Here is a 25346-nt window from a genome sequence, read left to right on the forward strand (position 1 = left end):
ATTGTTGCTAGTGACTTTAACTTGGTTAGGAATGAGTGAACATAGAAGTAGATAGTGGGACTCTTGTAGGGATGGGGCAGAGTACTGAAAACAATACACTCACCGTAATAGTCATTCAGTGCAAAACATGAACAAGTGTACTCATCTTAGACACTTGGATAGTATATGGTAATTAGTGTGGTATCAATGACTTAATGGTTCTTCAGTGTTTGAAGGGTTAATTGAATCTCTGGAGTAGCGTCTGGTTAACAGTCAGTTACTGATTTAAGGCATAATGACATATCAGTATATTATATTCTGGTTTATTCCATATCTGCCTAGTGTATTTCACACTACAGACTTAAATTTAACTATATTAGGTTAATTTACAGCCAAAGCAGTAATTACTGCAGTGGCTGATGTGCACACTGCCCTTCTTCTGTTGGTGCGCGTCCTCACCAGGAGTGCTTCCACTGACTGAAGAGGGGCAGTGATGGGGGCTGAGAGCCAGGGCTCTCAGATCTGTGCAGCTCCCCACAAGGAGCCCAGCTGTCTCCTTGGGCTTCTCGCCTCCCCGTTTCCTGCTGGAAGCAGGGGGCAGCCACCTGGGCTTCTCACCTCCCTGAACAGGGAGCTGGATGGGGGCAGCCGGCTGGGAGCGGGGAACCAGGGAAAGAGCCGTCTGGGCTTTCTTGTCAATTTCAAGGCTCCAGCATGAAGCCCTGAAATTGACAAGACATCCAACAGCTGATGTAAGTAGCAGTGTCTGCAGAGACACTGTGTTGCCCTAATTGCACTGACATAGGCCCTATGCCTCTCGTGGAGGTGGAGTTTTGATGTCGGTTTGGTAGGGCACTTACATCGGTGGGACAGGCTGACATAAGTAGGTCAACATAAGCTGCCTTATGTTGACCTAACTGCGCAATATAGATCAAGCCTAAGACCCCATTCCCCCAGTGAGACTGTTCTATTCAAGGGGTCGGCAATAGTATATCTCCTTGAGTGACTCAAGTCTGTGAGAGAAATATCAATCTAAGCTTGCCTAATACCTATGTCATTGTGCAGTGGACAATATAAACAATATCAATATTTGCTGCCCAGGGTAGTTAAATTTGCCACAACAGTTTCCATAGTTAGTAAGAACTATGGTAAAGTCAAATACCATGGTGTGGTAAATGCTGAATTATTTAAAGTTCTTTGCTGTATCCTGGCCTCTCCTACTTCTAAAATTTCTGTGTACTTGTGTGGTAGACTCAGGAGTACTACAAAGAGCTCCTGTTCCAGGACTACGACTTGTAGGTGCTATGATAGTATAAATAATAATAATTAGTAACTATATATAAGCATTATTATACAATATCACCTGTTGCCAAGTATGACTGCTCTTTGCATAACTTGAGAGGGAAGATACTGAAATTTTAAAAATTAGTCCCTTTTTGAAATTGCAATACAGTCAAAAGTAAAATATGCTTTAATAGCCCTCCCCACCACTCACTCATTTGAAGGGTGACTCTCATGTATATGGGATTCATTTTAGATGCAGTTTTTAAAGTATCTTACTTTTGTGAGAAGGATTTTGCAGTGCATTTCAATGAGACATTTAAAATCTCACTGATTATTTTTTGAAATATCCCTCATGCATGGGGCATGAAAAGATTACCAGACACCTGCTACTAATAATACTCCATAGCACTTTTCATCCAAACATCGCCAAGTGCTTTACAAAGGTGGATATGCATATTATTTCCATTTTACTGATGGAAAAATCATGGCAAAAAAAGATGAAATGACTTGCCCAAGGTCACACAGCATATCAATAACAGAACAAGTAATAGAATCTAGATTTCCTGATTTTTTTTCAGGCCTGTGCTATATCCAGTGAATGATACTACTCACTATTATCTAGAGGATTAAATTTAATAGACAAGAGACAGAGGTGAAAGGACTTCACCAGCAAGATCTAGAGGCAAATCCCTGCTAAGAAGCTTGCTTCACCCCTTTCTGCTGGAAGTTTACTTGGATTCCTGTCATGATGCTGCCCCTAGATACTACTTGAAGGCTCCATTTTTAAATAAGCGTCTAATTGTAGGTATCTGATAACTTTCGAGTCTCACCCCAGCATCCAAGTTGCAGAAGGGCTGGTAGATTGGAAGGTGGGATGTCTGCTACTGTAGTCTTCTCCTGCCTTGTGAATATTCCATTGCTTCTGCTGCTACTGATTCAACAAGTAACAATGTGAAAATGACACTATTCTTGTAACCCTTATGCCTATTCCCTGGGTGTAGTCCCAGTTGTCAGTTTCATTCTGCTGATTGGGAAATCTATGAGCACAACAGAGACAATAGAGCTGTCTGTCTGTAGACTCTGGAATATAGCACTTCATTGGTTCAAATTTGAAAAATAATACTTGCACCCTAAGGATGAGAAACATTATTTTCATGAAAGCTTACTTTCTTCAGATACTGTTGCGTTAATGCCTGCTGTCACCAGGCAAGTTTTACATTCACTGTGAGAGAGCGGGCTTTTCAAGACCTCCTCATTCAAACTGATGTAGATTGACAACACTGCTTCACCTGTGAACATGGGGCTGGTCTACTCAGGGAATTTACATTGGCATAGCTACATCTCTCAGGAGTGTGAAAAATCCATAACCTTGGGAAATGTAGCTATGCCAACCTAGCAGACAGTGCTATGTTGACAGAAGAATTCTCTCAGGGAGGTGGATTTTTTTTTACACCTGTGAGAGATCCAGAAGGGGTTTTCCTGTCAGTACAGGTAGTGTCTTCTGCAGTGGTTTAAGTGTAAGCATACCTATGGATGCCTAAGTGATGATCTTGCAAACTATAACCCCAAAACATTCCCATCTTTTTTCCCAATGGTAGTGAATTTAAGTAAGTTTGCATTGTATGTCACACATTGCTGTCAGGGTATAATATTTGTATTCCAGTAGCACCCCAGAGTCCTAGAGAGGAAGACTGGTCCAGTAGTTAGGGTGCTGGCCTGAGACTTATGAAACCTGGGTTTAACTCCCTGTGTGTTGTTGGACAAGTTGCTCTGCCTCAGTTCTCCCTTTATAAAATGAGGATAATACTTCCAAGTTTTGCAGGGATGTTGTGAGGATATATACCTTTAAAAAACGGAGGTGTTCAGATGCTATGGTAATGGGGGCTATATAAGTACCATAAAGGGAGAGCCCTAGCCACAGACTGGAATCCTGTGTTGATGCCATTGTACAAATTTATAGCAAAAAGGCAGCTCCTGCCCCAGAGAGTCTAAGTGTAAGACAAAAGACAACAGATGGATCTAGATAGATAGCTGAGGAAGCACAAGTAAACAATGAGGCAATATAAGATGGATTTAATGGGAGGTCAGTTAATTAGGTTTGTTCTGTTAAAAAAAAATGCGCTGGATCCAAATAGAATATAAAGGAGAATCTCGTGTAGAACTCCAGTGGCAACAGAAACTTAAAATATCCAGGTGTTGGGATAATGCATTTTAAATAATAATCATTAAAAAAGCTGTCTGCTTTTGAACAAAAGGCAAGGGTTTTTGTGTGTGTGTGTTTTAACCAGCGATCCACCCCCTTTACTTCCCTGCAACAAGAGGAGGAGGAAACCCTCACCACAAATCTTCCCCATTCAAGATGACCCACACGCAAAATCTATATAAACAGCTGATGTAGTAAACCAATCAGCGCAGTACAGCAAGAACAGCAAAACTCTAGCAAGGGCCAAAAAAGGGGAGCAGCAGCAGAGAGCATTAGGCACCTCCTCCTCGTATTTCCTCTCACGCCCACTTCCAGCAGCAGAGGCTTTTTTTGCTTTCAGCTTTTGTTGCTTTATTTTAAAAGTTAAGTGGGAAAGAATGTGCAAAGAGTTTGGGCATTGGGTGAGTTTCTTCTTTTAATCTGGTTGGGGAAAATTGTATGGGGAGAGTTGGATGGTCGGCTGTCCTCAGCATGGGGACGTTTTATTGGTATGTTGCAATGGGAAGGAGGAGGGGATTAAACGTAGCTGCTAGCGAACGGGAAAACCCAGAAAGAGCAGAGGAAGGAGGACACAGCATGTGTGACCTGCCAGTGGCAGCAAGGAGGAACCTCCGGGATCTCCGCGTCAGCGGCGGCTCCAGTTATGTGCATACATGGGAGTGTGTGTGCGTGTTTGTGTGTCTTCTCTGTCTGTGCTGGAGGGATGGGCCGCTGTAGGGGGGAGTGCGACACACACCTGCGTGCCCACTGCAGTGCATTGTGACAGCAGCCCCTCATGTTGGGGTGTGAGAATGCAAATAACTTTGTAATAACTTTTCTTTAGGTTCTTAATCAAGTCCTGACTTTCTGGTCGTGTCTCCTAGGAAAAATAGAATTCTCTTTAATAAGACTTTAACAGCTGTTTGCTGCTGCTGCTGTTTGGGATTAACTGCTTCATGGCTGAAAATGTCTCAGATGCTACCAGTTGACCAAATACGACGTCATGTCACAACTACAGATACAACTTAACATGGTGCTGCACCAACTGACGTGTTCTGACACGGTGTTGCATGGGCTGGCATGGTGCTACATCATCTATCGCTCTCCCAAAAGTCTGACACACTTTTGTGAAGTCTGGCGCAGTGACGCTGTGTTTGACACAATGCTGCCTGGCTCCATTGTAGTGCTGGGCAGTCTGTTTATTATATTAACATGACTTTATCTGACATGGCACTGCCAGGCCCAGTGTGGCACTGGGCACTCTGGCACGATATCACTTTTCCAGGGTAGGGATGGTGGGGGGCAGTGTGGATGGGCTGGGGGAGAGGGAATCCTTGCTGGCTGGGAGATTTTTTTTTTTAAATGTTAGCCTGGGTGCGTATCTAGTTTCACTTCTGTCCCTTCCCACCAGCCTGTGAGGAAACCCCCTCAGTGACCTCTCCCCCTCCCATGCAGACAGGGAAGAGGGCGGAACCGGGAGACCCGATGACGTCACTGGACCGGGCCGCTTCCTGCAATAGAAAGTGAACGAAGGTAAAACACCCCCTTCCCCCTCCCAGACCCGGAGCTGCCGCCGCCGCGCACCTCCCCTCACGCTGCTCAGCTGCTGCCCCCAGCCACCCACGTGAGTGACCGGCCGGGGAGCCCCCACTGGCTGCGCCGCCAGCGGCCCGCCCGTCCCGGCAGGGCCCGCCTACCCGCTCCCCCCTCCCCACAGCCCGGCCCTAGGGACGCCTCCTCCTGCAGTCCGGCCCGCTGGCCCCTGCCCGGGTCATGCATGGAGCATCCCCCGCCGCTGCCTGCGCGCCGGGGCGGGACTAGTGTCAGACAGACAGATAGACCTCGCACAGCGGGGGCGCCCTGCTGGGGCCTGGGTGGGTGCAGGGGGCGCAGTGCGGGCGGGGGCCGTCACCGATGCTGGAGCGGTGAGTGTTTGGGCGGGCCGGGGCTGTTTGGGGGCGGCACTGTGGAGGTGGGGGCTGGGGCTGTTTTGGGGGGCTCGGGGCGGTACAGATGCTGGAGCGGAGTATGTTGGGGAGCTCGGGGCGGGGGGTGCTTGGGGCGGTGCAGATGGTGGAGCGTCGGGGGGCTGGGAGGCGGCGGAGACGGGCGGACTGGGGGCGTTTTGCACAGCTGCTCCGGCGAGGGAGGGGGCCAGTCTCGGGTTACGTTTGTCCGAGGTTGTCAAGTGAAGGAGGCTCCCAGGCGCCGTGTTTCCTAGCTGCTGCCTCCGTCGTTGGTGCCCCCTTACACCGGAGCGGCCGCCATCAGCAGCGGCAGCAGGGCCGGCTCCAGCCGCCCCCCGGAGCAGGCCGGCAGCGGGGACACAGGCCAGCGCTACAGCGAACCCCCAGAGCCAGTCCCATGCGCCCGGCGCGTCCCGGGGAGCCGCCCCCTTGTCGGAGCCGCGGCGGCGCCCAGACACGCCACGGTAGGGAGATCTGGGCGGGCGGGAGGCAGGAACCTGCAGGCCCGGCTCCAGCTGCCGCCTTCCCCCACCCCCACCTCCCTGCCGGGGGTCTGCGGTTTGTGCGAAACCCGCCTTTACTCCTATTCCAGCCGCGTGTGTTTGTTTCCAGCCGGGGTGTGTGTGTGTGTGAGGCGCCCCCAGGCAGGCTTTGCTGGGTTGTGGCAGGGAGTAAGCAGGCATCCCGGTGATTCCCCTCTCCACCAGCCCTTCCCATCTGTTTCCTTGTCCCCCCCACGCCTCTTTCCCGGGTCGGTCCCGGTCGCTCTCCCCCTTCCTGCATGTGGATGGATGTGTGCAGCGCTTTGTTCGGTGCAGCGTTGCAGAGGGGTTTTCCCAGGCTCCTCCCTCTTTATTCATTCATGTTTTTTCCCCTTTGCAACTTGTGTTCGCACTTCTCATCATTTCGTGCTTCTCTCTCTCTTTCTCTGGGTTTTTTTTAATACTTGCCTCTAACCTGCTTTGCTGGTGATCGTGATATGGCCATGTTTTCAGGGTAGATAACTGAGAAGGGAAAAAGAGATTTCAGATTTCTTTAGCTTTTAAAAGATTTCTACCTGTACCCTTGCTACTGCGTGATTTCCTCCACCCCCCCCCCCGCAAAAAAAAATCTTATTATTTTATTGCTGGTGGGCAACTGAAGTATGCAGTTCTAAATATTATGTAACATGTCACTTGTGTTGCAACAAAATGCTAGGAAATGTTCTAAGAATCCCTGTTCAAAGATATGTCAACATTTTGAAACTTACTTGAATGCTTAACTTTAAGCACTTAAGTGGCATATCTTTTTCCAAAGGTGCCAGGTGGTTACCTGTAGCTCTCATTGGAGTTTATCATCATCGGGATTCAGAGATGCTCAGCACCTTTTAAAATTTGTCTACAGACGTGGGTGCTTAACTTCAGTCACCAAAGCTTGAACGTTCTGATGTTGAATACTAAATTTCATTTATAATGTATTCATAATTATACCAAACATCTTTTAAAGGATGAACAACTTAAACATCACACTACTGCATGGGATTTTTTTAATATAATTTATTATTATAACTGCAAGCAATTTGTGAAGAAAATCTATTTTCCATTTTTAATTTGTGTAGTCAGTTCCTTCTTTGTTTGAGTCTTTCACAAAACAACAGATAAGAGAAAAACATTTAAAATTAATAGCAGCATGTCGTTGTAAATACAAAACAATGGGTAAACTTCAGGGGCAGGTGTAGTAACTGAAACGTATACACTTTTTAATTGACTTAAATAATTTCAGGTTTATGATGTCCTTTTACAAACAAAGAATTGGAAACAAAATGCAGTATCTTTGTTACAACTTGAAGATAAGGTGTGTGAGGATGGCCTTTATCTCCCCTTTCCCCCTCAAGCAGTTTCACTTGCTGCCTAGTCCAATTAAAGGCTCCATGTCAAGTAATTAAAAAATCATTACCTGTGTTGTTAGTAGTGTAGACGGTACATTTTAAAATTAACTCTATATTTATATGCATTACCTTTTCATTCTGTTTAGCTTGGATAGTGGAAGTATACTGGTCAATTTCAATAAGCAGTTCTACATGAGCAGGATGCTGTCCTTTTAGGATTGTAAACACTGCAGAGCGATTTAAATCCAAGCAAAATACTGTTTAAATAGAAGTAAAAAATCATGAAAACATTTTTCTGTATTAAGCTTTGTAGAACTGGGAGGCGGGGGGCGGGGGGAAATCTAGCTCTTGTGAGTAAAATACATATTTGTGTCCCTTCAAATATATGGAAAACCTAATTGCAGAATATTAGGAGAGTGTCACTTTACCTTGGTCTATTTCAGATATTGTCCTTATACACTTAGGCCCTGATGTTGCAGCTTCTTCTGTGTGGATGGACAGCTAGACCCATCCAGAGCCCTACTGATTGGCTTCAGGGTGGTTCAGGAGTCCATCCACATGCAAGATTGGGGCCTGATTTTGTTTTCCATGTTACAAAGAAAGGTTGCAATGAAGCCACCAGCAAAATTTCTCCTGACTTTGTCACAACTGCAGGCTCCTGCAGATGCCTAGTGTCATGGAGGGGGAAGGAATGGGAAGTATGTATGAGAGGATCTCTAGTACAGCTTATTTCTGTTCACTTCCTTTCACCGTAGATCAAGATCTCAAAGCCTGAGGTTGAGTATTTTTGTGGGGAAAAGTGCATGTTTTTGAAAGTTAGAGAAGAAATTGGTAAAGGTACAAGCGGTGCATTATTTCTTAGTCCATCAATGACACCCTTTGTAACTCTGGAAATCTGTTTTTTGCTAACAATAGTGATAAAAGAAAGTTTGAGTTTCTTGGAATGAAAGATGCTATATAGATACAAAGGATTATTAATTATGCTTTATTAATTTGTATAGCAGTTTTAAGGTAAAAAGAGAGTAGAGAGGATATATCTGTTTTCATATTAACATTATATGTCTCTTAAAAAAAACCTTTTTTTTTTTTTTTCCTCGTTTTTTAAGCACATGGATTAATTGACCCCTATGGCAGATTTATGGAGCTGCCTTTCCTCTGCTTGCTCTACTTGCTATTTTGGAGAGGAGAAAGTGGCCTCTGATTAGAGCAAAATGCCTCGGACAAAACAGATACATCCCAGAAATCTGAGAGGTAAGAAGCTCCTACCTAAGAAAGCAAAATTTCCAGGAAGCTTGGGAACAATTTCAAATTGAAAATTAAAGGAACACATACCTTGAAAAACAAAGTTTCTATCTGGAAAAATATTTTACACACTAGTGTTAGATGTAATGTCTAAGATTACTGTAATAGAGACAATTTAGAGAGAGGGTGAGAGGGCACTTCTTCAGTTCTTGTAGTTTGTTTATTTTGTGCATGGAGAGCACATGGCTGTTCTAGAGATTGCAGAAATGCCCAATATAGACTAGGAACTTTCCAAACACAAAGGAAGACGTGGTTTCTTGCCGCAAAAAGTTTACAGTCAAAGGCCATGTCTGCACTTCACTAAAGCTTTCAGAGGCACAGCTGTACTGATACAGCTGTGCCGCTGTAAGAGTGCTCCTGTAGCCGCTTTATGCTGACTGTTGACATAATAAAACCAGCGGTGGTAGCTATGTCAGTGGGAGAGCGTCTCCCGGTGATATAGTTCTGTGCATTATCATCAGAGTTTCTAGTCTTCTACAGTTAAGTGAGTCTTTCATTAAATTAAGCAAAGAACCTTTAGAAGGAAAATCTGGGTATAGTGTAAGCCCAAATTTGTAAAATGATTTTTTTACAAGCTTTCCTTAGGATTTATTGTTATAGTTAAAGTTGCTTAGAGAGGCTGTAAACTTCATATATATAGTACATATATTTATTATCATCTCAGGTTATAGAAATTAAGGAATTTTAAAAATCAGTTTACTGTTCATTATTTATATTGTTTCCATTTCTCTCATCTTAAATGAAGCAAATGTAATCAGTTTCACTTTTCAGGTTGTGTTACTTTGTCACTGTTCGAAAGCATTGCAGGAAATCTCTGCTTAAAATAGTTGTTTTTGCTGGAATTTTTATAAAGTAGAAATATTTAAATATTTTAATTTTAGAGACTGTTTACAGTGTCTCTTTTAATGAGTGCAACTTATAAATGAATCAAATATATATGTATGATATAATAAGTTATGGCAATTGGTTCAATTAATTAGACTTGCCAGAAGAACAAATTTATAGAGTCTAAGATGAAACTCAATGAATATTTTCAGTTTCAACAAAAGCATATTTTTTTAACAGTATAAGGATAAGAAATCTTTATTTTAGGGAGGGCATTATGTACTTCGTTTGGTAGGTAGATTGTCAGCATCTTAAAATCACCTGTAGCAATAGTTTTATCATCTCTCCCCACGCCTAATGAATGGACCTACCTGACTTCTCCCTTCCCCATTGCAAGTGTTATGTTCTGTACTTGAACTTCAGAAGCTATCTGAAAGCTTTAACTTCCTTCAGAGCTCCTTACAGGAGTCACTATTAAACATCCCCTAACACTATCTGTTCTCCAAATATGCTATGTCTATTGCACTTACATCCCAGGCCGCTTTGGAGAGTGAGCAGCTATGACCAAGAATTTAACATGTCTATTGACTCTTAAAGCCTTGAAAATAATCTCCTTTTTGGTTAATACTAGACTTTTCATAGCATGGGATAAAGTTTTAAATTGTTGTTTTAATATGTTCTTGTATTTTAAAAGTTGGTTGATTTATTGCATGGTTTGAGAGAATGAAATAGCATCTGTTGCTATTAAATCCAGAGATAAGATATCTAGTGAAATATGGCTTTTTCTTCAGGTGAGGTGAATTTCATTGACTCGGTGATTTAAGTAAAGACATTTGACTACCGCTTGCAGACTAGATGTGTCCCTAAAGCATTCTGTGGTGAAGCACAGATTTCTTTCATTTTATGGGCATTGAGGTGGTTGTTTTTTTGTTGCTTTTTTGCTGTCTATTTACATAGTGCTGTACTAATCTGACTTTTACAGAGGAAAGAAAATTTAGCAAGAAGACAGGACATTGGAAACATTATTTCACAAATAATTATGTGACAATAAGATCATCTGGTCACTTGCTTTCATGATTATACAATACTGACAAAAGATATTTTTATGCCAAATGGGTGAATGAGCATGGAAATCGGAACAGTCCCAGTGGAACACATTGCGTATGCCTGCTCTGTATCATTTTGTTTCACAGCATTAATCTTCTCATTTCTTTATGGCTTTGTTGAATATATCCTAATGTGGTGAAAATTTTTTAGTGCCATATTGACTGTTTTGGCAAAAGGTCTCAAAGATATTTTCAAACCTAGGCTCTTGACTGTTTAACTTGAAAATGTTAACTCCAGCTTTGGTGGTGATTGACTAAAGTCTGAGACAAGTTGTATGTTCTCAGGTCTCAGAGTGACAAGATAATTATATTACCAAAATATTCAGTAGTTCCAAACATAAAGTCTGAAGGCATGCCCAGGTTAAAGCTATCACAGTCTATGTTACCTATAGGTTAAACTAGAGGAATGATTCAGAAACAGAAGTTCTCTATATTTTTCTAGCCTTATGAGTAGTCTGTTGGGATATCATGCCTCTAAGAAACATCAGCACATTTGAAAAAAAAAAAAAAAGAAGAAGAAAACACATTGTTTTCTCCAGTAGGTAGGCACAAAGATTAAAATCATTTGATGTTATACTTCGGTTCCTAAGCATCTTAAGAGGTTACATTTTCTTACCTATTCCTTCCTTTTCATCTTTTGAATACTATACATGTCTTATTTAATACAATAGAATTATAAAGGGAAGAATTGGTCAATTGACCAGTGAAGGGACCACTCTATGCAGCTACCCTGTCTATTTTCATGGGACAGACCAGATTAGGCAATTGTTCCACAAATATAACAAACAGTTCTCACTAATATATTCCCCAAAGTGCAATTACATTAGAGACTCACTTTTAGCAGGGTTGATTACACTTGGTATTTGTTGTCAAATGGCTGTGAGAATATAGAGCAAAACACTAACTCTCCTGCTTTTGCTTTCTTGGATGTCTATTGAATGTCACTATAGTGAGGTTTTTGTTTTGTTTGTTTGTTTGTAATTAAAACTGGTTGTTTATTATTTGTATTCTGATAGTGCCTAAGAGTGCCAGTCATGGACTAGGCTCCCGTTGAACTAGAAGCTGTATAAACAGAACAAAAAGATGATAGAGCACAATTTAGTTCCAAAAATATTGGCCAGCTTCTTTAAAATTATATGTTGAGTATGAATTTTAGTTATTTCTTGTATTTTCCTGTTACCATAAAATATTTTCCACTTGAAGCAGATGATTGTTCTGTGTCTAAAGCTTAACAGCCCTGTTAGGCTTTTAACATTTTGTGTCTGCTAAGGAAATCTGAACATAATGTGAAATTAAGATATGTTCTACTGTAATCTAAACAGTGAACAGAAGTTTATTGGAAAGCTGGATCTGTTATGGTTCTTCCACTGATTTCAACGGAGTTGAACAAGTTTCTGTTAAGTAATGAAAGTAGAGGGTTCTTTCAGTGTGGTTAAAATTAGAAACTATTTTTCAGTAATGAAAGGTGCCAGTGTAAATTGAAGATTAACAGGTTGATCTTTCTTACCAGTATTTTGGCACACATTTTGATATATCTTGTAAATCAGCTGGTGTGCCAGGCTTACAAAGCATGACTAAGAATAGGTTTGAATCAAGTGCCTAATGCTTTTTTTTTTTTTTAAAAAAAAAATCTGATTCTGTATTGTTTTTCAATTTAAAAAACTAAAAATAATGTTGACTTGGTTTTTACTACTGTTACTGCTGCATAGATAGTGCTTTGTTTACAGGCATTTCTGAGGTGTCCTTACTGTGGTGCTGGTACCTCACAAAAACTAATGATTTAAGCCTGTACAATGTACCTGTGAACAGGGCCGCCGCAACCCATTAGGCAACCTTGGCGGTTGCCTAGGGTGCTAACATTTGTGGGGGCGGATCTTCGGCCGCCGCGGTCGTTGGCAGTATTTCGGAACAGGACCTTCTGCCTCCTCCATTGGGGGTGGTATTTTAGGGATGGGACCTTTTGCTGCCTAGGGCGCCAAAAAAGCTAGCAGCGCTCCTGCCTGTGAATATCAGAGGTAGGGGAACATTAACTTGTCTCTCAAGTCAAAGAAAACTGAGGCACAGAGAGGATAAATGACTTGTCCAAAGTCACATAGCATGTCTATGGCAAAGCCAGAAATATACCAGTCAATAACTATCAACTTCTGGACTCAAGGTTGTGCTTTGCCAGAAGACTGGACATGATTATGGAAGTGTCCATTGAGTCTATAACAATTGGGGCTTCTGTACAACACGTTTTTTGTTTTGTGTAGCTTTTTTTTTGTACAAATTATTCCAAAAACCTTTACAGAAATAGGAAGGAAAAATGGTCTTGTGGTTAATAGACTGGCCCGAGACTTAGAAAATTGGTGTTCAGTTTCATGGGCAAATTATTTAATCTCTCTAAGTCTCAATTTCTCATCTGTAACATGGCAGTAATGATACTTCATTTCTCTCTCTCTTCCTCCTGCCCCCCCCCCCCCACTTTTATCTGTCTTGTCTATTTAGATTGTAAGATACTAGGAGGAAAAAGACTGTCTTGTACTATCTGTAAATACAACACCTAACAGAGTGAGGCCAATCTTGAGCAAGTCGTCTAAGTGCTACGTTAACACACACAATATAATCTATGTAATTACATACAAAAACACTGTTAGTAGAACGTTACGGTTGTGAAATACTGAAAAGTTAGGAAGTGCCAGAATTAAAACCTTAATTCATTCCCCTTGTGCATATGCATTGTGATACAGTCTTTAAATATGCGATCACATAGTTTTTTCCTCAGTGTACAGGATTGATGGGGCTTAAGAAATGAACCAGAGTTGTGTAGTGAAAGAGACTTGTCTGTAGGAGCCCTGCCTCATTTGTTGCAGAAGCTGGAAGTTGTGTATCATATGATACAGAGGATTACAGGAAGAGAGGATGATCCCATGTAAGACAGTTGAATGCTGCCCTGGGGAATTGGTTTCTACCACTGCTTCTGCCACATAATTTCTGTGTGATGCTGGGCAAATCTCTTTAAAACAAACTTTTCACAATAGGCCACTAGTTGTGTGTTCCTCATTTATTAAAATAACTTTGACACGTGGGTCAAAGTGCTGAGCTCTCACGACTGCAGCTATGATTTGAACATGAAGTAGTAAAAATGCTCTGAAAAATCAGGTCCTAGATATCTCAAATTGTCTAGTTTTGGGTGGGCAGTCTCTTAATCACTGTGTCTCAGTTCTCCATCTATAAAACGGAGATAACAATATCACTCTGCCTCACAGGGCTGCTGTGAAGATAATTTCATTCATTTGTGAAGCACTCAGATCCTACAGTGAGAGCAACATGGAAAGGTTGATGAGGAAATGAATAATTTTGTGTTCTGTTCAGGATGTACTGTAAACAAGGCCTGGAGATACATGTTGTATGATAAAGATTAAAATACTCATGGATTGGATAGTTAAATATTTATGGTCCATCCTGTGTTCTGAATGAGGCAGGGATTCTGTGGATAAAATAGTATGTGATCATATATTTCAAGAATGCATATGCAACCTTAATTCTGACACTTGTGAGTGCTAGACTATGCAACCTTAGCATTCTTTTAATGTAATTTTTTAATATAATTCCCTAGGTTTTTAAAAAAGCAAAATGAGGAAAAAAAGTCACCTTGAACCATGTTGATCCTCACATACATAAGCCATTAATAGGGTTGGGACCTCTAGAACTACACCACAGACTTCTGTCACCTGAATTAATTGAGTAACTGGTAGCACTAGTAAGTTGCTATCCTCTGTATGTACAAGCCACTAAAGGTGGATGAGACACACTTTTGTCAGTGGACTTTGCAGCTCTTTGTTGTTAGCAAGAGGGAAATGTGGGAATCCTAGTTGAATTCCAGATTCTGGACAGGAGTGTGCCTGCTAATTTGTATTTTCATTCCCCTCACTGGGTTTCTGTCCCTGTTCCCTGTTGTTCCATTCCTTCATATACACCCTGGCTTTGGGACCCTCCTACCTTGCAGGGTCCCAGAGCCTGGGCTCTAGCCCGACCCCTAATGTCTACACTGCACTTTTATGGCCCCACAGCCTGAGTCAGCGGACATAGGCCAGCCGCATGTATTTTATTGCAGTGTAGATATACCCTTGGTTTGTTAAGCCTTAGAGCCCAAGAAAACTTTGGCTTGCATTTTATAACAGTTCAGTAAGCTTTTACGTGAATGTTTAAAGAAAAAAGTCCTTTTGCTGGTTTCATAAAGATGCTTTTTTACACTCAGTGCTCAAAATAGCTTCTGTTTTTGCAGCTAATCCATATATGATCTAATTGCTTTGGTATTCTGCAGAAAAAATATTTTGAAAAGTAGCCACTATTAATGTGTAGCCATCAGGATTTATAATGAACTATCCAGTAAGCTAAAATGGCTGTAGTGCAAATATCTATTTGGCAACTTCTTTAGAATTTTATGAGGGAGTGTGTGTTGAACATCCTTATGAATAGTAAAGATTTTTGGTCTCAGCTTTTCCCTAGTGATTTTTTCTTTAAAAAGTGCAAAAACGAATATGTAATTTAATCTGAAGACACTGACACATGAAGGTGAGGAAATTTATAGACTCAGTATATGTTCAGCCAGTTGTTACCACAAAGGGCTTCTGTGGTACTTAAGCCCAGCAGATGTTAGGTATGTAGTTGCCATTTTTAAAAAAAAATTGTGATTGGTCTACATCTCGCTCAGTCTTTGATAACATTAGTTTTTTCTTAATGTGCATCTTGCTGAACGATGAGTACTTTACCTACATCATCTGTTACAACATAATTTAAATAGCCCTTATGCTGAGAGCAGAATTATTGGCTTTTTTCCAATAATAGTAGGCAAAATACTGCTGTAGGTAACAGGAATCAACAACATTTTACATGTATATATTGCCCTTCTCAAACAGATACATACAGGACAAATGAAATGCAGTCACCTTTCTGTTGGAGAGCAGTTGGTGGCTGATACCCAACACACTGCACAGTAGCTGGGGAAATGAAAACCACTTTGGTCAAACTGTCATCCCCCTTTTGAACACTTCCCAATACCCCACTCTTACCAGCACAATTGCATTTATTCAAGAGGCTGTGGAATTGAATTTTCTTTTTTTATTTAAAATCCCAGGTTTATTTTATGGAATAAAATTGAGAGTCCAGAGAAGAGCAGCAAAAATGATAAATGGTTTAGGAAACCTGACCTATGAGGAAATTTAAAAAAAAAAAAATAAACTAGTCATGTTTACTCTTCAGAAAGGAAGATTGAGTTGGGACCTGGTACGGTCTTCAAATACTTAAAGGGCTGTTGTAAAGAGGACTGTGATCAGTTGTTCTTCATGTCCATTGAAGGTAGGACAGAAAGTACTGAGCTTAATCTGCGGCAAAGAAGACTTAGCTTAGATACTAGAAAAAACTTTCTAACTAGAAGGGAAGTTAAGCTCTGTGTAAGTTTCCAGAGGAAGTTGTGGAATCCCCAAAGCTGGAGATATTTAAGAACAGGTTGGACAAACCTCTGTCAGGGATGGGCTTGGTTTATTTGGTCCTGCCTCAATGCAGGGGGCTGCATTTGCTGACTTCTTGATATCTCTTCCAGGCCTTCCATTACATTTCTGTGATTACTTCAATACAGTAATCTTCATTGAGACTCTTTCGATGTTCAAATAACTTGATTTCCTGTTGTGCAAAATGTTGTTGTATTTCTGCTTATAAATGTTAGAGGGAATTTCCAGAGTTGTAAATTTTCCAAGAGCTTGTTTTTACTTGACTTACTGATGTAGAAATAGGGGTGAACTAGTTAGCAGGATTTCTGATTCAGTAATGGCTCTGTGAGGTGGCATTTTTTTTAATGACGTCTCTGTACAGTAGTTGTAAATAGTAGAAATCAAGATTTAGAGCATGACAACAGACCAATAAACTACAGTCTAAAGCACTGAAGAAGATTGGACAGTATTTTTCCCTCTTTTTCATTCCTTAAGTACAGTAACATTCAGAGTGTTTACATTTCATAAAATAAATTGGTCAAATGTTTGGAATCTGCTGTGATGCATTTGTGGAGGAAGTGGGGAAACTCTCTTGTTTAGTAGAAACAAGGAGGCCACCGGACTCCCTGTTGTTTTTGCGGACACAACTACCCCTCTGACTCTTGGTTAGTAGGGCAGGTGATACTGTTTGTCTTTGTAAGTACGTTTAAAAAATATTCTTAAAATTTCTTTGTACTGAGGTTGTTCAGTGTGTAAACTGACTGAGTCAGCAATTCCCTTGTGTAAGTCAGTAACAGATGAAAAGAAATGTTTTTATAATGATGCACAGGGTCATGAAAACTACTTTTTTAAATGCTAAACTCAAGAGGCATGTTTACCTGAATATGGCCAGCAAGACCAATTCCTTTGGAGTTTGGATTTCTAAGTAATGACTGGATTTGGTGACCCCTGGATTTAACAGGCTACTCTCACTTATCATTTATTTCAGTTAGAAGGGATGAATGGGAAATCTTAAAGAAGTGATTTATAGTTTAAACAGCTGCTGAATTGGGCAGCATGGTTGAGAATGAATAATAATTTAGTAACGCTCTTGCCTTCTGCAGCCTTGTAATATTTTAGTTTACAGATCTTAGTAACTATAAAATATTTAAAAATCCCTGGATACAGGGTGGATCCTGATAAGTTAATGTTTTATTGGCAGAAAATAAGAACTTAAAAAGGAGATAGAGTGATGAATGCTCTCCAGAGCGGAGTTCTGGTTAACAACTTATCTCTGCTGTATTGTTTTAAAAAACAAACAAAAACACTTAAACTTTCTGGTTTAAAGAAAAGGGAGGAAGAAGAAAAATTGTGCCTCTTACTACCTGAGCTGACAGAAGGGTTAAGCTAGATGCAGAATCATGTACTTGTGTCTGAATGTTAATGAGTCTGTTTCTCACAAACGCTGATGTAAATATCTCTTGAGCCAGTACTAGAACTAATCAGCTTTTTCGCTATTAGGCTTTAAAAACAGTTTTGGCAACAGTAATTAAGACAACATGTTTAAAGGAGAACCTCTATTAAATGGAAAGAAGGCTGTAGGCATATTTGACTAGTTACATCTGTATTCTGTCTTTAAATGTGGATGCATTGAATAGCTGCTTGTTTAACATTAAAAATACAAAGCTGCCATAGAATTTGTTTTAAAGGTAGAGATAAATTTCCTTCAAGTACCAAAGGCAATCGATAGTGGAGGAAAAATATATTAGGATTCTTCCTCCAAATCTTTAAGAGAAAATTGTGCGTTGGTATTTTCACTGCCACTTACACAGTGGATTCAGAAGCTCTGCATGTGAAACTTCTTGAACATCATCTGTTTATAGGCTGGGTCAGTCACAATCTAGTTTAGATTTTGGTAATGTGCTAAATGCACCCCAGGCCCTTTGTATTTTCTTTTTTAAGAGTCACTTCTGATTAGAATCCTCATCTGAAGCTGCTTTTCCCTTGTGCAGAATTCACTTCCACACCTACCAGTGGATCTCTCAAATGTTACAACTCCTGTTTTTGATGTCTCAGTAATGTGGATTTCTTCCTCGCGGTATTTTCAGATAAACAAAGACTCAGTTTATTTACACTGATAATTTAAGTCTTACGTGATCAAGAAAATAACTACATCCTTCTGGGTTGCAGCACCTAGCTTCATGGGAAGCTGACATTCAACAGAAAGGTTGGTCTACCGCATAGGCATGTAATAAAGTGAAAATCTGACAGCTGTGTGGCTAAAAGTAGTGGAAATGATACAAGCATGTTGAAAATTCATGCAACAAGCTTATGGAAAAGTCATGCAACAGGGACGTTGTATCAAAACAAATTCAGGAGTGAGGCACAAGGAATCCCATTTTCTCTATGCCTTCTTGTTTTTTAATTGTTCTTTTGTCTTCGTTTCCAAGTTAAGCTGTTACTCCTATAACTTGTTCATTTCAGGAGAGTACTAAAAACTTCCTCAAAAGATTTTTGGTAAAACGATGAACTTTTGAATTCACTAGTAAAGGGAGAAGGCAGCAGGAGTTTGAACAGTTTGAGAAATAGCCATAATACCTCTTCTGTTAGCAACATTAAATATGGTACTCCAGAAGGAGAAAAAATGCTTACCTACAATACATTTGAGAGGGACCCCAAGCATGGAAAAACTAATCTCTTTCCCTCACCCAACCTTTCACTTTGCACAACATTTTCATTATCCTTCTCTGGTCTCTCCAAAACAGCTGTTATCTTCCCCCGTCCTCCTTGATTCCAGAACCTATTTATTTTTCCAGTATTCTCAAACATATCTGCTTTTTGTTGCATTGGGCCTGAGATCTGAGAAGGCTTTGAGTGATTCTTCCATTGTAATTTACAGCAGCAAAGTTTTCTGGGTATATTTAGTGCTGTTTTGGTGGGTAAGAAGAGGATGGCTTATTTAAAGCACTAAGCAATGAAGGAGTGGTGATGGTGACAAACGTTCAGTTTAATTCTCTGTACTGGAAAAATACCTTATGAGTGGAAGAAGAACACGTTGGGCCCTATTTTCAAGCGTAAAGTAAATGTTCAAGAACATAGTAATTACTGTCCATCGAGTTGATTAGCCTCATGGTAATATAAAATTATCAAGAAAAGACTTTGGGAGGAGCTGAAGCATCAGCTAAGTGACAACTAATTTGAGTTTATGCCAAGAGGGTCAACAATGGATGCAGTGTTTGGAGTCTGATTATTTCATGAGGAATATGGGGAGAAATACGAGGAATTATGCTTAGCGTTTGTGAATTTAAAGAAGGCTTATGACAGAGGTCCTAGAGAATCGTTATAGTGGTACCTGCAGTCTTCCAGTCTGCTGAAGACGCATGTTCAGGCTATCACGGACACTTCTGAGAGTGGCATAGCTGTCATGAAAAGCAGCTGTGGCTTTAGTAAGTAATTCACTGTGAGAGTAAGTCTGCATCAAGGATCAGCTTGGAGCCCATTTGTATTTATGATTGTAAGGGACACCTTGATGCAAGAGATTGGGGAGAGGCTCCATGGAAACATTCTTTTCACCAATAGCATCATGTTGTGCCATGAAGATTAATATAAACTGGAAAGGGTCCTAGAACTATTAGTCTGTGCAATAATTTAAATATTAAGTATTAAGCCATGGTGGGAATGTGGATGCAGATTTAGGAGCTGCATGAAGAGCACTTAGTGTAAATGGAGAGAGTTGACAGGAATTCTCTGCTATAAGAATGTGCCAGATAAACTGAAGAACGAAGGATATAAGATGATGACTAGGCTAGCCATAATGTATGGGTCAGAATGCTGGCCACTGAGGGAGAAGGAACAACTACTTCATGCTGCTGAGATAAGCATGCTAAAGTGGACGTTGGGTAAGATGGGACGCTGGGTAAGATGAGAGCTGATGTACCTTTTCATTACTTATTCTAAGCCAGGATGCAGGTAACCCCTGTCACAGAAAAGTTGAGGGACTATAGAGTGAAATAGCTGGGTCATGTGATGATGTGAGCTATGGGAGGTGTTGGCCAGTGAGTACAAGAGCTAGTAGTCCTGGGACAAATACCATGAGGAAGACCTAGACAAATGTAGTTGGAGATATTGAAGGAGGACATGAAGCTTGGAAGACTCATAAGACAAGAACGCTTGGAGATGAAGAACAGAACAGTGCAAAGTCAAAGTCAGCAGAGGGTGGATAATAAACTATTTCAAGAGCACTGAAGGTATTACAGACAAGCATTAGAAAATATGCATAGTCAAGCAATAGAAAAAAGACTTAAAACTCCTGTGCGCTGCTGAGGCAAATCCAACTCAGGTGCACAAATAGATTGTCATCCTTCCCCCACCCCCCCAACACCTTCCCCTGCACCTTTTGAAATCATCACCAGCAGCTAGTTTGCAAATACAAGTTTCCCACTTTGAACAATAATTTTTGGAAATTACTCATTAAGGCTGCATCTGTTTTCAATAACAAAATGTAATATTTGACATCTTACAATAGAATGTATAATACAGATTTAAAGGTGGTCGGAAACTAGGGTTGTCAATTTTGGTTAGACAAATTCCTGGAGGTTTCATCACATGACATAACCTATAGTTAAAGATTAATAAGGCTAAGATTTAGGCATGACTAATTTTAGGAAAAGTCATGGACAGGTCACAGGCAGTAAACAAAAATTCACGGCCCGTGACCTGTCTATGACTTTTACTATAAACATCCCTGACTGAATCTTAGCTGCCCTGGCCCTGCTGGTCAGGGGGAGCAGGGGGCAGGATGACCCCCTGGGAGGCCACTGCTGGGGCCCGGGGGCGGCATGGCTGGCCCGGGGGCTGTCTGAGAGGTTATCTGAGGGGTGGCTCCAGCAGCAACTGGCGAGGCTGGCCCCGGGACTTCCACGACCTCTGTAACAAACTTGCAGCCTTAAAGATTAATCTTTAATTCCTGAAGACTCCAGGACAATCTTGGAGGGTTAGCAATCCTGTCAGAAACAGAAATCTCTTTCTACATAACACATACTTAGAATAGTAACAGCTAATATAAAATGAGTGAAAAAAGATTTGGTTTTAGATAGCATCCTGTAACATAATTACTGTTAGTTTCTGAAGAGAAGAACTGTGCCTTTTTTGGACTCTCCTGGAAAAATCCTAATTTTTTTGGGTGGGTTTTTTTACTTAATCAGTGTTGGCAATATATTATTTTTGCCTATTTTGTACCTTTATAAAATATGCTATATAACAATATGTATGTTCTACAGAGTAACATGTACATATGCGCACACAGGAATTTACATAAGAGTAGCCCTACTGGGTCAGACCATTGGTCCATCTTCTTGTCTTCCGACGGTGGCCAGTGCCAGATGCTTCAGATAAAAAGGAGAAACAAAATCATTTCCTTACAGGTGTCTTTAGAATCATTAATAAAATATGCCTTTTACACATGGACTTGTGCACCACAAACTTCCTGTGTGCCCTTGAGCTAGTAATTTAGGCCCAGACTTTTAAAGGTATTGAGGCACTCAGCATTGCAATGCCTAACTGATTTTAGGAGTCTAAATCATTTTCAGTGCCTTGGTATCTTTAAAAACGTGGTCCCTAGTCTCTCTCTGCCCCTTACCTTGTCTGTAGAGAGGTGATAGTAGCATTACCCCATCTCACAGGCATGTTGTGAGGAGAAGTACATTAAAGGACGTGTGACACACAGATACTATAGCCATGAGGGCCATATAAATACTATAGATAGAATGATACCGTTTAAATCATTATTTCCCCAAAGAGACAGAGGGGTCCAGTCTTAAGGTAAGGCTAGGAGAGCTAATTATGCATGTTGTTTGCCCCATTTCCTTCAACAGAGATAGAAAACAGCTGGCTAGCATGAATGGCGCTTCAATGCTGATACAATGATCAAACCTAGCAGTGCAGTACTGTATGACAAAGACAACGCCCCCCCACTCCTCCCCCAAAAAGTCCCCCAAAAATGTGCCTGAACTATGGCTATGCTGAAGAATTGCATTTTTCTGTGTGTGGATTAGATTTATGTTAAGGATTTATATAAAAGATTTGTATTAAATAGTTAAATGTAAGAAGTAAATAGTAATGTCAGTTCTTACGACTGGGGTAGTAGCAAGGCAGTACATCTGAGGTGCAATGTATTATAGATTTAGTATACATTAATGTAAAGATGACTATCAATTTAAGTGCTAGTTTGTAATTTAAAATTTCCCTGTGAAGTCTGTCTCTGTTTATGTAAATACCTAACTCTGACTGATATAACTGCGAGGTCATACATGTTGAAAGAAGAGATGAGTAAACATGCTGGTTTGGTCAAATGATGTGTTTTCTTTGCTCTTTTTATTATTATTATCCCCTTTCATCTTACATAACATCCATGGAAATAATTGTGCATGCATTTTCTTAAGGCTAACATAAACATCTCCCTTTTTAACAAGAAATTCAAGCTACGGAATATGTTGGCTACATAAAAATCTGTATGAAATGAAGGTTATTTAGTTTGCAAAGTCAAGCACTTGAAAGTTAGGAAATTCCAGATTTATGATTACCCATGCAAATTGTGTTCTGCTGCCATGTGCATGTGTCTTGTGCTCTAAATGAGACAAGTGTTCTATGGAAAAAATTAGTATTGATCATGTAATTTAAAGACTGGATTATAATCAATATGTACAAGAGGCAGAAAAAAAGTTATATGGGCCAACTGTAAATCTGACATTAGAGTGCTTGACTTTGCAACCTAAGTTAAAAAGCTATGGAGATATACCTATCTCATAGAGCTGGAAGGGACCCTGAAAGGTCATTGAGTCCAGCCTCCTGCCTTCACTAGCAGGTCCAAGTACTGATCTTGCCCCAGTTTCCCTAAGTGGTCCTCTCAGGGATTGAACTTACAACTTTGGGGTTAGCAAGCCAATGCTCAAACCACTGAGCTATCTGTTCCACCCTCAATTGTGTCCCTTTGAAATAATGCCAACTCTCCTCAGTTGTTCCCCTCAGTCTTAATTCCCATGGGATCTTACCTATCAGCTATATGAGTTTTCCAAAATCTGCCTTCCTGAAATTCATTGTCTGTATTTTGCTCTACTCCCTTCTACCCGTCCTTAGAAGTGTGAACTCTATGATTTCATGATCACTTTCACCTAAGCTACATTCCACTTTCATATTCTCAACAAGTTCCTCCCTATTTGTTAAAATCAAATATAGAGTTTCCCCCCAGTAGCTTTTTCAATCTTCTGAAATAAAAAGTTGTCTGCAATGCAGTCCAAGAACTTATTGGATAGTCTGTGCCTCGCTGTTTTATTTTCCCAACATATATCTGGATAGTTGAAGTCCCCCATCACCACCCAATTTGGGCTTTGGATGATTTTGTTAGTTGTTTAAAAAAAGCCTCATCCACCTCTTTCACCTGGTTAGGTGGCCTATAGTAGACTCCTAGCAAGACATCACCCTTGTTTTTTATCCCTTTTAGTCTAACCCAGAGGCTCAACACTTCCATCTCTTATGTCCATCTCCACCTCATTCCAAGTGTGTACATTTTTAATATATAAGGCAACACCTCCTCCCTTTCCCCCCGTCTGTCCTTCCTCAGCAAGCTGTACCCATCCACACCAATATTCCAATCATGTGTATTATCCCACCAAGTTTCGATGATGCCAGTTTGTTTCACTGAGCTCCCTTCTGCTGTCAGCCTGAGGGCTATTGTTCATATTCCTGGATATAGGCCTACATTCACTAATTTCCACAATTAGGGGGAAGTTTCTGAACCTTTGTAGACTCTTAATTTAATAATTTGACTGAAATACTTGCTTCCTATCTTTATAAGGGGTAGCATGTTTCACCATTGATCTTGACCATACTAGGGAATTCTTGCAAAATTCCCACTGGTGCTACTATGAGGCCAGTTGTACTGGTGGTAGCAAAAGTGTGAGCCCTTCTGTAGATAAGGATATAGCAGCTTTTTTGCAGTCTTCTTATGGCCATGTCAGTTAAACCTGCTGCTGCTTAATTAACAGGGTGGTAAAAATGATGTAAGCCTCTGGAGCCTTTTTGGTGCTAATACTCCCACCTCTGGAATACTCTCAGTTCTTTGAAAACTGTTTTACTATTTGATGTTAGCCTTCTCACAGGGCCGCTGTAACCACTAGGACGCCAAGATTTGGGGGTGCCAAAAAGCAGTGCCCCCCAAATTTTTACACTATTTTTCCTGGCAGGGGGACGGGCCACTCACAGCCGCGTTAGCACCTACCTCTGTGGGTGTCCTGTGCAACTGAGGTCCCCGCCCCCTCCCTCCGCTGCTCCCCACATCAGTGCCTGCCGGCGCCCCCCCGCTAGCCTGGAGACACCTCCTCCCCAAGCCCCCAGGTTGCTGCATTGCTCCCTAGACTACTCCCTCGGCTCTGGCAGTCCCGGACTCCCTGCCACAGCACCAGCTGCTGCTCAAGGGCTGCTGGCTGCAGATCAGAGCGGGTGACATCAGCCTGCCTGCAGCTGACCCTATTGACAGCAATGCAGCAGCGGGAGGGCAGGCAGGGATGGGGGAAAGGAAGAGGAGACCATGGCCACCGGTCCACCTGTGGGGGTAGATTATAGCCCTGCCAGAGAATACAGGGTTAAAGAGCTGCAAAAGTGTAACCATCCTCAGCACATTCCACCTTCGAAGGCTTCATCCCCATCCATCCCTGCAGCCCTGTGGAGCAGATAAATAGAGGCCCAGTTTGGGGGAAACTGAGGCAGAGAATAGGGACATGACTTGCCCAAGGTCACCCTGGGAGTCATTGTCGGAGTCCTGCTTTGAATACAGGCGATCAAGGCTCCTAGTTCTGTGCTGGCTCAGACCATTAGACCAGAGGCCTTCAAGCCCTGGGCTCTGCACCTGCTCACACAAGATATTAATCTGGGATTCAGGAGCAGCACACTGCCAAGTGTTCAGTGAAGAAACACGGTTGTTTCAAGTCCTTATGGCTACAACGAAATGTGGCTGAGCCAGATTTTCATAAACATGGGTGACCAGTTGTGTGGTGCACAGCCACTGCAAGTGTATGAGCAATTCCAGTTAAGTGCAGCTGAAACCTGGGCAGACTGTGGCACCCAAGAGATTTTTGTTCTCTCACTGAATGACAGCAGGTGCACCAGTAGCTTTACTAGGTAGAAGTTTAGTGACCACATTAGGGCCATATCCTCCCCACTCCCAGCATTGGGCCGACTGCTTCTCGTTGTTCTCCTGATTGCTTGTATTGTTATTGATCTGCTGTGGATTGAGGGGTATGTATGCACCTACCTTTGCAGGCACAGTCCTGGCCCAGCATTTGAAATAGATTTCTCTGAGTTTCAGAAGTAGTGAAAACCCTGGAGTTC

General features: G+C 41.4%; 1 protein-coding gene and 1 long non-coding RNA gene across 9 annotated transcripts in view; one reads left to right on the top strand and one right to left on the bottom strand.

Moving 5' to 3' along the window:
- Positions 1–3671: 3671 nt before the first annotated feature.
- HIVEP1 (HIVEP zinc finger 1) overlaps positions 3672–25346 on the top strand; it is a 193496-nt gene continuing 171821 nt past the window's right edge. For 2 of the 8 annotated variants that reach the window (XM_075062837.1, XM_075062841.1), the window contains exons 1-2: positions 7179–7245; positions 8386–8530. Coding sequence is in view for 5 of the 8 variants with exons in the window: in XM_075062841.1 (XP_074918942.1) it covers positions 8491–8530 (40 nt within the window). In the remaining 3 variants the exon portion in view is untranslated. Of the gene's footprint in view, positions 3868–4856; positions 5070–5177; positions 5320–5666; positions 5877–7178; positions 7246–8385; positions 8531–25346 lie in introns of those variants that run through there. The other 6 variants (XM_075062839.1, XM_032793284.2, XM_075062838.1 and 3 more) reach the window with 6 other exon arrangements.
- On the bottom strand, positions 11018–12870 carry LOC142046369 (uncharacterized). Its single transcript, XR_012655321.1, has 2 exons — positions 12470–12870; positions 11018–12427 (listed from the first exon to the last, which is right to left on the bottom strand). It is a non-coding gene; the product is annotated as an uncharacterized LOC142046369 (long non-coding RNA).

This window comes from Chelonoidis abingdonii, chromosome 2 (genome assembly GCF_003597395.2).
Source record: "Chelonoidis abingdonii isolate Lonesome George chromosome 2, CheloAbing_2.0, whole genome shotgun sequence".
NCBI lineage: Eukaryota > Metazoa > Chordata > Testudines > Testudinidae > Chelonoidis > Chelonoidis abingdonii.